The 13,245-nt window shown below is 38.0% G+C and overlaps 1 protein-coding gene across 2 annotated transcripts in view; it reads left to right on the top strand.

Moving 5' to 3' along the window:
* LOC309833114 (S-adenosyl-L-methionine-dependent tRNA 4-demethylwyosine synthase TYW1) overlaps positions 1 to 13,245 on the top strand; it is a 158,922-nt gene that overhangs the window by 124,394 nt on the left and 21,283 nt on the right. For both annotated transcript variants that reach the window (XM_082671264.1, XM_082671263.1), the window contains exons 14-15: positions 990 to 1,100; positions 9,935 to 10,102. In XM_082671264.1, the coding sequence (XP_082527390.1) occupies positions 990 to 1,100; positions 9,935 to 10,102 (279 nt within the window). The remainder of the gene's footprint in view (positions 1 to 989; positions 1,101 to 9,934; positions 10,103 to 13,245) is intronic.

Raw genomic sequence — 13,245 nt, 5'->3', positions numbered from 1 at the left:
ATATATACACACACCACATTTTTATCCGTTCATCTGTTGGTGGACTTTAGGTTGCTTTCATATCTTGGCGATTGTAAATAATGCTGCTGTGAACACTGGGGTGCATGTAGAGAGAGATTGGTATCATTTTGTTCACGTCTTACTTCACTTTGTTTTTCTCTTGAGTATTTTGAGCCTTGCTACTTAAAGCATGGTTTGCGGTTTAGCAGCATGGATGCTACCCAGGAACTTGCTACAGATGGATGTAATCATGTGTACATAACTACACGTGTCACATCATCTTTGCCATATTCTATTGGTTAAAGGCAAGTCACAGGTTCTGCCCCCACTCTTTTTGTAGATTTTAAACTATCATTAATCATGTTGTTTTGAGATGTTTGAATAAGTCTTTGAACTTTTAGTAATTTGTCTAGGGTCCTGGAAGGGAGCTACAAAGTCAAAGGTATAAAGCTTTTAAAGGCTTGCATGACTGTTGTCTAATGGCTTTTCAGAAGATCAATACCTCTTTTGTTACATGGTAAACAAATGGCAACATTGACAGTTCATCAATGTGCCTTTTCTGCCAAGTAGAGATCATTAAATAATGAGGAAGCAGGAAAGAGGACAAGAGTGATTAGAAATTCTTACTGTAAATAACTTTGAGCAATTGATACCTGAAAGCCTGATGATTATGTGAATTAATTTTCACCAATCTAAACTGTTCGGTCAATTTACTATTTCTAACTAAATGGAATTCAGGGTATTTGTTAAGAACCTTTTGGGTGTCTTATCTAGTGTTCGATACTGTAAGTGAGAGAAGAAAAATATACCAATATCTGTGCCTTTATAAGGCTTCTGGGAGTCTTATGACATTGTTCACGTTTTTTTCATCTTTCTACAAAATGCAACTTCAATAAATAGAAGTTCATGCCAGGTTTCACCTATGGGTTTAAGAAATTTGAAAATCTTCCTAGGTGATAAAAACAAAGTTGTGTTTTCCTCTGTTTTAGCAACAACGTACTGTCTATAGGCTGACTCTGGTGAAAGCATGGAACGTGGATGAACTCCAGGCCTATGCCAAGCTGGTGTCCCTGGGGAACCCTGACTTCATCGAGGTGAAGGTAAGCCCCTGCCGGCTAGTGTTGGGCACCTTCTCATTATGCTTTGTTGGCCACAGTGCAATTACAATCTTCTAAAATTCTGCAGGAGGTCCCGGATGTTTTATTTATTCAGTCAGAAATATTAATCAAGATTCCTGACACTGTTCTAAGTTTGGGGATAAGAGCAGTAAAGACTAAGCATTTGCTCTCACATATGAAAAGCTTATATTTTAGTGAGAGGTAGACCGTCAACAGAAAATGAATGTAGTGCTCACTGCATAGTAACTTTAATATGCTGAGAAATAAAATACTGTTATAGTGAGTAATTGGTTGGCTTTTAACTACACTTTTACTATGGAAAACTTCAAATATATACAGAAGTAGAGAGACTGATGTAATGAACCCCATCCATCCATTACCAGCTTCAAAAATTACTAGCTCGTGTTTCAGCTGTACTCCTACCCATTTTCCTGCCCTTACCTGTGAAGCAAATCCCCATGTTATACCATTCATCCATAACTGTTTTAGTATGTATTTCTAAAAGATATGCAGTCACTTTAAACACTTATTCAGAATACTGTTCTTACTAAACAGTTCTAACAATAATCTCATATATTGGAATATATAAGGTTTCAACTTGACCAGTTATTTTAACAGTATTTTTTAAAATTGAAGTAGAGTTAATATACAATATTGTGTTAGTTTCAGGTATACAGTGAAGTAATTCAGTTTTTTTAATATATATTTATTTATTTACACACACACACACACACACACACACACACATATAGTTTTTCAGGTTATTTTCCATTATAGGTTATTATAAGATGTTGAATACAGTTCCCTGTGCTATATAGTAAATCGTTGTTGTTTATTTTATGTACAGTAGTGTTTATCTGTTAATCCAGTACTCCTGATTTATTCTTCCCTTCCTCTCTTTCCCCTTTGGTAACTGTAAGTTTGTTTTCTATGTCTGTGAGTCTGTTTCTATTTTGTATGTAGATTCATTTGTACTCATTTTTAGATTCGTCACATAAATGATATCATATAATATTTCCCTTTCTCTTTCTGACTTAATTCACTTAGTATGATAATCTCTAGGTCCATCCATGTTACTGCAAATGGTAATATTTCATTATTTTTTATGGCTGAGTAATATTCCATTGTGTATATATACCACATCTTCTTAAACCAATTGTCTAAAGTATTTTTTAATCTGGATCCAAATAAGGGTCAGAATTGGATTATTTCTCTCTTAAATTTCTTTTAATCTATTAGTTCCTCTTCCATGTGTTTTTTTTCCCCCTTGTAATTTATTTTGTTGGAAAAAATGGATCATTTATCCTGGTTAGTTCCCCATATTTATATTTTAGATTTTGGTGATTGCATGTTGCTCTGCCCCTTAGATTTCCCGTGGATTGTTAGTTAGATCAAAATAAGATTGATCAGATTTGTGTGTGTGTGTGTGTGTGTGTGTGTGTGTATGTTTGCATTTCAAGATTATTTCATTGGTCGTAGTGTATGCTTCCAGCAGGAGCCATTTAATGTCTGGTTGTCACTGTCATGTTTTTGCCAGTGTTTCTTTGGGTTAGATACCTGTACGTGGATTGATGTGTCAGAGGGTAAACGCATATGCTGTTTTACTAGATATTGTGGTTGGCTGCTTTAGATTTCAGAAGCAGGAAGGCTTTTCTGAGGAGATGACTCCTTTAAAAACTGATAACTGAATAGTAAGAAGCAGCACAACATGCAAAGGCTTGGGGTCAGAGCATTCTGGGCAGATGGCACAGCTGGTCCACAGAGGTCCTACATGATCTCCGTGGGGTAGTTGGAGTTGGCTGTGGTACAAGATGAATCAGAGTGGTGGGCTGGGGCCAGATTTTGTTAGGCCTTTCATGCACGGATGAGAGAATCAGATTTTATACTAAGTTTAACGATAGGCTTTTTTTTAAAACTAGGTGTGCTAGGAAGGGGTTTTAAACTGGAGAGTGATACGATCTGATTTATGATTTTGAAAGATCACCCTGCCATTGCCATGAGTGGATTATAGAGGGCAGTAGTAGAAGTAGGTAGACCGGTAAAAAAACTTTTGCCAAGCAAGAGATGTGATGGCGTGGGGAAGGTCATTGGAGAGGACTGGGTGCACTTGTGATTTATTTTGGGAGTAGATCCAACAGAACTTGTTGTTAGAGGACATGTAGGGTATGAAAGAACAAAAAGAATCAAGAATAGCACCTGGGTTTTTGACTTAAGCAATCGTGTGGATGTGGAACAATTTGCTGAGATGGAAAAGACCAGTGGAGAAGGGAGGCAAATTTAGGGAGTAATTGCATGAGTTCTATGTTGACCTTAATACTTTGAGATAGCTTTTAAATAATCCAAGTGTAGGTTCAAAGTGTAGGTTCAAAGAAGCCACAGGTTCTATAAGCCTAGCGTTCTGGGGATAAGACAGGCCTGACAGTAATGATTTGGAAGTCATCAGCTATAGAGTTTTCAGAGGCAGACAGCTTTCTTGGACAACTAAGAATATACAGAATGAGAGAAAGTGACCAGAAAATTAACCCAGTCTCTCAAAGCTCCACTCTTCAGTTTACGTTTATGAAGCTGGATGCACTGTCACATCAGAGCATGTTTCAGCTTTACAGCCTTTTTTTAGTAAGTTCAGCGTTCTGCATTACGTTCCTCTGGAGGGATGGGGAGGTGAGAGGAGCAGATGAAATATTGCTGAGTGTGTAGCAGCCTCTAGTGAGGTCAAGACACTTTTCTTTTAAAATTGCTCTTAATTTCAAAAGGCTACTCTTGGCAAGAACTCTAATGATGCAGAGAGACAAGCTACACTTTAAATATACGCATCGGCTTAAGGAAACCTTGCCAACATCAGCGATTAGTGGTGTTTTAATTTATGGTTTAGCTATTAAAGAATGCTGCTTCAAATTATGCTGCAGTAAAACCTCTATTATTAACTTGGCTGGATCGCACTGTCACCTTTTTTTCTCCTTCTTTCTTTGCAGTCATGTTTCCTATAATGAAGAAGATATTTTGTAATCTGAAAAGAATCAACCAAATTTTAAAGAAAGATGGCTACTTTGTAAACAGTGTAATTCTCTGATGGGCATTTTGTAATCGGACAAACTATTAACTAGGAAACAGATGAAGCCTTCTACTTACAGCTGAGATGTTATAATGACATAGTTTCTTTCAAACAAGATTTCCATTTTACTATTTTATCCCTGCATTTAACAAATATTTCTGAGCTGTCTTCATGTGCCAGGCCTCGTCAAAGCATCATAGGTACAAATCTTTTTTCTAAATTTGGATCTGCTGTTTGGGAAATGGATGTCTTATTGAACAAGGCAAAATCTACAGAAGTAAAATGAACTACTTTGAGAGATTTTTTTAATTGAAAAATCTTGGAGAAGTGTGTAACCTAATCACAATTTTAAATGTCTTATTTAAATTATAAAATATAAGGTAATAGACAACAGTTTGTGTGTATCAGGGGAAAGCATGGGACGATCAACTGTCTCTGGTAGGAGACCTGTAATATCAAGTACCTGGGCCTTTGAGGATCACATTGTTTATTAAATTCATCTCTCATTTGTCCAGCAAGTTAATGAAGTATCTTCCTCTTAAACTGAAGTAGGAAAAGGGATGTTTACAGAAAATAGTATACTATTAAGAAACAAAATGAGTTATAGAATAATTATTACTTGATCAAATTTTAACAGTATATGTTTAGATACATTTATATAAGAAAAGTATGGAAGGATACATATCAAATCATTAACAGTGTACGATTTGGGAGAAGGGGAAGGAAAGGCTTGTTTTACTTTTCATATTTCTGTGTTGTGTGAATTGTTGCAGTGAGCATGCATTACTTTTATAATTCAAATGATTGAAATGAAATCCGTAAATGGAGAAGGCATGCTTTCCTGTTCAGTAGAGTTAAACTATTTAACATCTGAAAAGGCAGCTTTTTGTTGTTGTTGTCTTATTAATCAAAGTAAAATTTTCTAAAATGGAAGCGTTTAAAAAATAATAGTAATAAAGCCTCTGCAAAAAACATTTGGTAAGAGCTAGCGATATGGCAGCCTAAGATAACCTCAGATTCCTCCAGAAGCAAACACTTAGAAGTAAATGTTACGGTAAACATACTTCTGAGAGAATAGTCAGTCTGTCAGGTCTGTAAGGGCATTCCTTAGGGGCTGTAAAAAGGGAGATTGCCTGGTGGTACTCTGCAGCTCCAGTAGAGACAGGATGTGGCAGAAGACTAGGCCCTTTCACCTTTAGTGAAAGGACAAATTAGGAAAAAATTCACCCACTGACACAGAGTGGTACTTGGAGGCTTATCCCTTACCTATGCTTTTAGTAAAAAGAAAAAGTCTCTCGGGGCCTAACCCTGAAATGGGGTTGGTGTTAAAATTTAATAGTACCTCAAGGTCACATAAATGCCCTGAAGATGTGAAATTGATAATACAAAGTGACCCTGGGCTAGTGAAATACCTGAGGCTCTCGGATCCATTTATATCCTTTTCCTGGATTTCCTGGATGTGTGTGTGTGTGTGTGGAGGGTTCAGGGCGGGTCTCTCATAGTCTCAGGTGGGGAAGTTGTGCAAGCTTTGATACATTCCTAAAATGTATTCATTTAGCCTGGGACAGGTTACTTATCCTCCTTGAGCCTAAATTTCCTCAGTATTAAAATTAGAATACTAATACCAATTTAATGGACTTGTTTTGAGAATTCAAGGGGATAACATATGCCTGGGTCCAGTAAATGTTTAGATCCCTTTCCATCAAGCACATTATTTAAAAATGAATCAATAGAAGCTGTTTCTCTATTATATTGATTTTCTCTTTTCTTTCACTGCTAGTCTTGTAAAATATTTCTCTGTTCCATTCTCTGTAAATTAACATGTATTTTAGCTTCATTAGGCTTAAGTAGACCTATATTTGCTAGCCTGGGAAGCTTAACCATCATTATTTGCTTACTTGTTTGTGAAAATGTGTTTCGTGTTGTAAACATCTGCCTTATTGAAAAGCTTTCACAACACAATCCATCTGTAAATGAAATACCGTCTTTGTATTCTCTGCCTAGCACTGCACCTTGAGAAGAGTAAGTGCTCAGTAATTATTTGTTGTCAAATGATTTAAAACTCTCTTCGCATTAGCACCGTGACTGTCTACAGAACTCAATCCTTGCAGAATGCATCTTGCAAAACAAATGTCAGCATAGTCTCAATCTCTTTCTGCACACAAATGTAGGGAGTATTACCGGTTGTTCATGTATGTAGCAATACCTAACCAGTGATTATCAGTTGGTTATAATCATTGAAGTGTAGAAAAATCTTGAAAAATATGAATTAAATTTTGTATTAGATCAGAAAAGAGTTCTGGAGTTTAATGTCAGAGGAACATGTGACTTGCTCTTTAGAACAGATTAGTTGGGGGTACAGAGAAGAATAGGGTGTGGCCCCCACCCTCTAAGAGCTCAGGATTTAGACACATCAAAGTTATGCCAGTTGTCTGAGAAGAGAGATGCACAGGGTATGATGAGATTGGGATTAGATGGGATTGGAGTTCCTGGCCGAAGATCAAAGAGATGGTGGAGAATTTAGCCAGGGAAAGACTGGATGTGGAGTGGGGCAGTCCAGTCAGAAGGCCTCAGGTGCTAGGCTGAGAAACGTGGGCTGGTCTTTTGGTGGGGGGGACAGCTATTGAAGCATTTTTAAGATAAAGGAGTGACATGTATTGCTGCAAAAAGTTGTGAAGACATTTCTCCTCAAACTATCAGGGACAAAAACAATCATACCGGGAGTCTTTTGACAACCAGTCAGTTTAATTAGAATATCAAGAGCTCTTCCCACAGACTTTGAATCCCCAGGTAGACTGTAAGCAGCCCGTGAAAATGACCCGATGGCCCCCATGTCCTGGAGCCCAGTGGTCCATCCAGAAGTCACCAGTGTGATGGTGTGTGTTGTGCTTTTCACTGCAAACAGGAAGATGCATAAGTGGTCCTGCTCTTCAGGAACTTTCTTTGGGTCTGCTTGTCACCTCTCAGCCTCTGGAATTCTGGAATGAGCACTTTCAGTTGCCACATTATACCCATCTGTTTTCTTGAGGACACTGTTTTTCTAAAGTTGTGAGGCAAGAACTTGGTGCTGGTGATAAACAGGGTGGGAGTGGAAGGTGGTGCTGGGATGAGAAGGTGGCGGGCAGCTGCCACGTGAGGGAAAGCGCAACGTCTTTAGACTCTTCAGGGGCAAGTGCGATCAGGAACCCAGTCTGGGCGGGTCGTCGGTAGACCGCAGTGTGCGATGAAATGAAGCAGCCCATGTAGAGGGGGGAGGACCGGAGGGAGGTGTTGAGGAGCCCAGCTGAGGGAGGGCTCAGGGAGGCCGTTCAGGAAGGCCGGTTTCTACCCATGGCAGTTCTGTCACGCGCAGGCTCGGCCTCCGCAGTCGGCTCAGGAAGTTACCCATACTCCCCACCTCCGAGGATTTTGTCCGGCTAAAATGAGAAGTTTTACGTGAAAATGCTTTGTTAACGGTAAAGCATCATGTGAACGTATAGAGAAGTATAATGTGAAGGCATAATGATGACCTATGGCAATCATTCTCTCATTGCCTTTCCAAGCCAAATCTCTCCTTAGCATTTCATGCTTTATTATTGCTGAATAATCGATATTATTTTCCAAAGCCATTATCATGAATATAAGATCTTACTTAGGGACTTCCCTGGTGATCCAGTGGGTAAGACTCCATGCTCCCAATGCAGGGGACCTGGGTTCCATCTCTGGTCGGGGAACTAGATCCCACATACCGCAGCCAAGAAGCCCACATGCCGCAACTAAGACCCAGCACAGCCAAAATAAATTTAAAAAAAGATCTTACGTAAAACCTCTGCTTCAATGAACTAACATTTTAAATATTAAAAATAAATTCCTGGGACTGCCCTGATGGCACAGTGGTTAAGAATCTGCCTGCCAATGCAGGGGACACGGGTTTGAACCCTATTCCGGGAAGATGCCACAGAGCAACTAAGCCCGTGCGCCACAACTACTGAGCCTGTGCTCTAGAGCCCACGAGCCACAGCTGCTGAGCCCACGTGCCACAACCACTGAAGCCCACGTGCCTAGAGCCCGTGCTCTGCAACAAGAGAAGCCACTGCGATGAGAAGCCCGCGCAACGCAACAAAGAGTAGCGCCCGCTCGCTGCAACTAGAGAAAGCCCGTGCGCAGCAACGAAGACCCAACACAGCCATAAATAAATAAATAAATAAGAAAAGTATTATTAAAAAAATAAATTCCTTTGAATTAAGCAGTATCTACATGGTTGTTCATATATTGCGTCCCTCATAAACAGTATTTAAAGTGAAGTAAAGTTCATTTCTATGCCTAATTTGACTTATGAATAAATCATTTTCATGTATTTGGGCAAGTTTAGTACAAGTTTTCAACCACGCTTTCTTAAAGATTTTTTAAACTGTTGTATTATTTGCTTTTTTTTATTCAGCTAAAACCCAAATTCAGTTTAATGAATTCTGTAAATCAGTGGGCTAATAGAGAAGCTTCTCTTGATTATTGTAATTAAGCTGGGTCTCCTCTAGTTTATGTTCAGCAAAGGTCGTCTCAGTGTAGTACACCAGTAAGTAGTCTTTGAACAGCCATCTGGAGTAGAGGGTTTTGCAGAACTCATCTGAGTTTTTGGCCCCCTCCCAGCACTGCCATCTGTAGGGTCAGGGTCACTCTGCAGTGCTCATTGTAGGCTTTTCATTTAATGTCATTCTGTCCCCTCCAGTCTGTGTGTGTGAGAGAGGGAGAGAGAGAGAGCGCGAGTGAGAGAGAACCTCATTCTATTTTAGTTATTCCCTACTTAGTAGCACATCTAGACTATTCGAGTCTTTTTTCAAGAAAGTTTGATTTCTTGGGTATTTACAGAGCCTACAGAGTTACAATAGTCAGTATTGAAAATTAGTCATTAATCACTTATCACTATGTAACTTAACAAATGGAAAACTTAGTGATAAAACTTGTTTCTTACATGCCTGGGCTGTCAGGTAGAATTAAAAAGAGTTAAAAACCAATTTATCTTACTGCATTTGTACTGAATGGGAATTTCTCTAGGGGGTAGATACACGTATGTACATGTAGATGTGTGTAAAGGTATATATATATACACATATCTGTGTGTATATATATATATGTATATGTATTTCTATACATGTATTTTCATTTTGGCATGATTCTGTGTTTATACATATCCACATAAAAAATGCATTACAAAGTGATCTCCTTAGAATGATTCCAAAAGAATAATTTGAAAGGGATCCCTATCTGGCCCTTTACAGAATGTTTATCAACCTCAAATCTAAATTATACTAGAAAATAGGAGGTTATCTTATTTTCCAAGTCAGTAAATTATTCACTGAATTTTTATGGGTGTCAACTATACCTCCATTATTGTACTAGGGGATTATAATCCCATGAGAATTGATCTGTTATGGTGCACAAATGAATCTGAATGGAAAGATATGTTATTAGTTCAGATACATTATTGTGAGTAGACAGTGTAGATGGTGATGTAGCACAAAGCACAAGTACCCAAGAAGCATCAGGATTGTCAGAGTGTAAAGAGCACTGGCTGGGAGCTCCAGTGCTGTCTTTGTCACTCGCTGCTTGTATGAGCTTCCAAGCAAATTTTATCATCTTTGTACTGCTTTCTTCACTTGAAGATGTGGATTGGCTTGGCTTGGCTTGGATTGGTTGACCTGTAGAAGCCTTTCTGGCTCTGAAGCTCTTCCTCTGTGACATTTAAATAGGTCTGTAACTGTCTCTGACTGTTGTAATGTTTCCACAGGGTGTTACCTACTGTGGAGAGAGTTCGGCAAGCAGTCTTACCATGGCCAACGTGCCCTGGCACGAAGAAGTGGTGCGCTTTGTCTGTGAGTTGGTGGATCTGATCCCCGACTATGAAATTGCTTGTGAACACGAACATTCCAACTGCCTCCTGATAGCTCACAAGAAGGTAAGAACCAGTCAAGTATGCATTCTTCCATCACCCTTGTCCTTCCTGCTCTCTTTTCTCTTTATTTTCCCCTCACCTTATTATAATGAATATCTACTTGTTTGCTACCTTTCCTAAAACAAACATTAAGAAAGCCCCGAATTCAGTCTGTTGGACCCATAAACTGTCTTTTCTGTGTGAGATTGCTTTGTTTTCAGCCCTCACCAAGGCACCTGAAGTGCTTTCTGGCTTGTAATTGGCGTGTGCTGAGAAACAAAACAAAACACCCTTGTAATAACCTCTAGTCCTTTCCCAGAATGACAAGGGAAAGTGAAAATAGTAAACAACCCCCATATGAGTGTTTCTGACTGTCAGAAGAAATATTGAGGTGTTTATCAAATTTTAGATCACTTTGAATCTTGGCCTCTGCAGAAATATTTCTGGGATTTTGGTTTTCCTTTTTCCCTTTTAGTGTTTTTATTAGACAGAACGAGTGCCTGAATCTAATGTATTTTTTAAGTAAATAATGCCTAGCAAAGGAGAAATTCAGTTTTTAGTAGAGGTAGGCCATTAAAAAGAAAAAAACCCAATCAGAAGGCCAGTGTTCGAGTAGCGATCATAATGATATGTCCTTACTGAAATATTTATACAGAAATAATATAGTGTCTGGGATTTGATTCAAAATGATACGAAGTAAGAAGTATGTGGGTGTGTAGATGGGTTGAGGGTTGTTGAGGCTAGATGATGGGTACACAGAGGTTTGTTTTACTCCTCTGCCTAGTTTCCTGTTCAAACTTTCCATTTAAAAGTGCTTTTTAAAAAAGGGGACATGGTTGAACCTTGAAATCATTATTCTAGAAGAAAAATCAACACAAAAGACTACATAATGTATGATTCCATTTATATGAAATGTCCAGAATAGGTAAATCCTTAGAGATAGAATGTGGTTTAGTGGTTGTTGGAAATTGGGGGAAGAGCAGACTGGGAAGTGACTGCTAATAGGTATGGGATTTCTTTTTGGAGTGATGAAAATGTTCTGGAATTATTTAGTGGTGTTGGTTGCACAACTTTGTGACTGTACTAAAAACCACTGAACTGTATACTTTAAAAGGTTGAATTTTATGGTTTGTGAATTATATCACAGTAAAGATAAATTAATACCAAAAAGGTAATAAAGAACGGGCTACCTTTTCTTATAAAAATGCTCTGTATGCAACTAAAGTCAGGCTTAATTGAACACGAATCTCACTTTTTCCTCCCTCCACAACCTAAGTGGCTTCCTGAACAGCTTTGCAGGTTAATGATATCTAATAATATTAGAATCACTCAATTAAAATTTCACGTGGTCTAGTCTCAAACAAACAGGAGGTTAAAAGGCCCTCATGCCTTGGTGCCAATTAGATGGTATATATCTGACCTAATGATCTGTCAGACTTAAATATTTAGACAGAAGAATATGTACTGGGAGCATTAAGGAACAAAGAAATAAAGGCTACCTAGTATTTGAAACGTTAATAAAGTAGCTGCAAAGACAATTAACTTACAAAGTAAATCTTAAAAACTAAAGCCAAAACTGAATTTTATTTTCTAGCTTTTTATTCATTGTTACTTTTTTAGGTAAGGTAGCACCTTCAAAACAAATTGTTTGATTGGAGGGGCAGTGCTCTGGAAACAGTCCTGACAGTGGTAGTAAAGTTCTCTCTTCTTCCATAAGGTCTTCACACCATAGCCAAAGATGTCTTTATAGAATGTAGATCTCTGCTGCTTAGGTGCCTTTGATTGACCTCCCACTGCTTTTAGCATGAAAATCAAAATCCTTAATGTGGCCCCTAGGGTCCTATGTGATCAGTCTCTGTCTGCCTCTCCAGCTTCTTCTGGAACCCCTCTTCCTTCTCTTTCTGCACTTCTTTCATTTTCTCAGCCACAGTAGGTCTTATTTTTCCTCCAGTTAGGCTGGGAATTATATACTTTTTCTACTCTTTTAGTGGGTGCACTAGAAATTACTACATGCAAACTTGACTAATCAGTCTAGTGTTAAAATACTTTTACTCTGTAACTGTGCAAAGCAAGAACTTTAGAACACAACCTCCATTTTTCCCTTCCCAACTCATGCTGTCATTGTTGTGTATGTTAATTATAAATGTAAGGACAGTATTGTTAATTGCTTTATGTAGTCGGTATTTATTTAGATTTACCTGCATTTTAAACATGATTTTGTTCTCTGTTCCTTTTTGCATTTTTGAGCCTCCATCTGGGACTGTTTTCTTTTTGCCCAAAAAGCACCTTTTAAAATTTCCTTTAGTGGAGGTCTGCTGATGGCATACTCTCAGTTTTTGTCCAAAAATGTATATTTTAGCTGGGTATCAAATTCTAGGTTGGCATTTGTTTCCTTTCACCACCATAAAGATATTCCCCTGTCTTTTAAGTTCCACTGATGAAAAGTCAGCTGTTAGTTTGTTGCTTCTTTTAAGGTGATTTGTTGTTTTCTTCCCTCTGGTTTCTTTTTCTCTCCCTTTGGTTTTATGCTCTAATGTGTCTAGACGTGAACTTCTTTTTATTTTCCTTTTTGGGACTTCTTGGGCTTCATAAATTTGTGGGTTGATACTTTCCATCATTGGTTGAAGACTTCTTAGCTTTTATTTCATTAAATATTTCTTCTTCCCCCGTATTTTTCTTCTGGAACTCCAGTTAAACATGTGTTATTGTATTTTTTATTTCACTTGGACAGTTTCTTTTGATTTGTATTCCAAGTCACTAATTTTTGCTTCAGCTGTGTCTCATATGCTATTAAATGCCACACCAATTTTAAAATTTTAGATAGTGTGTTTCTCAGTTAAATAATTTGTTTGTTTTGTTTGTTTCAAATATGATATATCACACTGTATCCTTTCCAGTTCCCTGCTGAAATTTTCAAGCTTGGCTTTTATCTTCTTGAATACTGGAAATTTCAGCTATTTCATTGTTTGTATCTGATAACTCCAATATCTAAAATCTCTGTGGATTTGTTTCTGTTATCTGTTGTTTCTGTTGGTTCTCAGTTATGTTGCCTTGTCTCCTTATGTACCTTATCTTATTGTGTTATGTAGAAAATTATAGAAATAATATGAGGTTTAGGATTAGAATATCACTTCTGAGATTTGGAGACACGTTTTACCTCACTTTTT

Source organism: Grampus griseus, assembly GCF_964374135.1.
Source record: "Grampus griseus genome assembly, chromosome: 14".
NCBI classification, from domain to species: Eukaryota; Metazoa; Chordata; class Mammalia; order Artiodactyla; family Delphinidae; genus Grampus; species Grampus griseus.
This window is presented reverse-complemented; position numbering and strand designations above follow the sequence as displayed.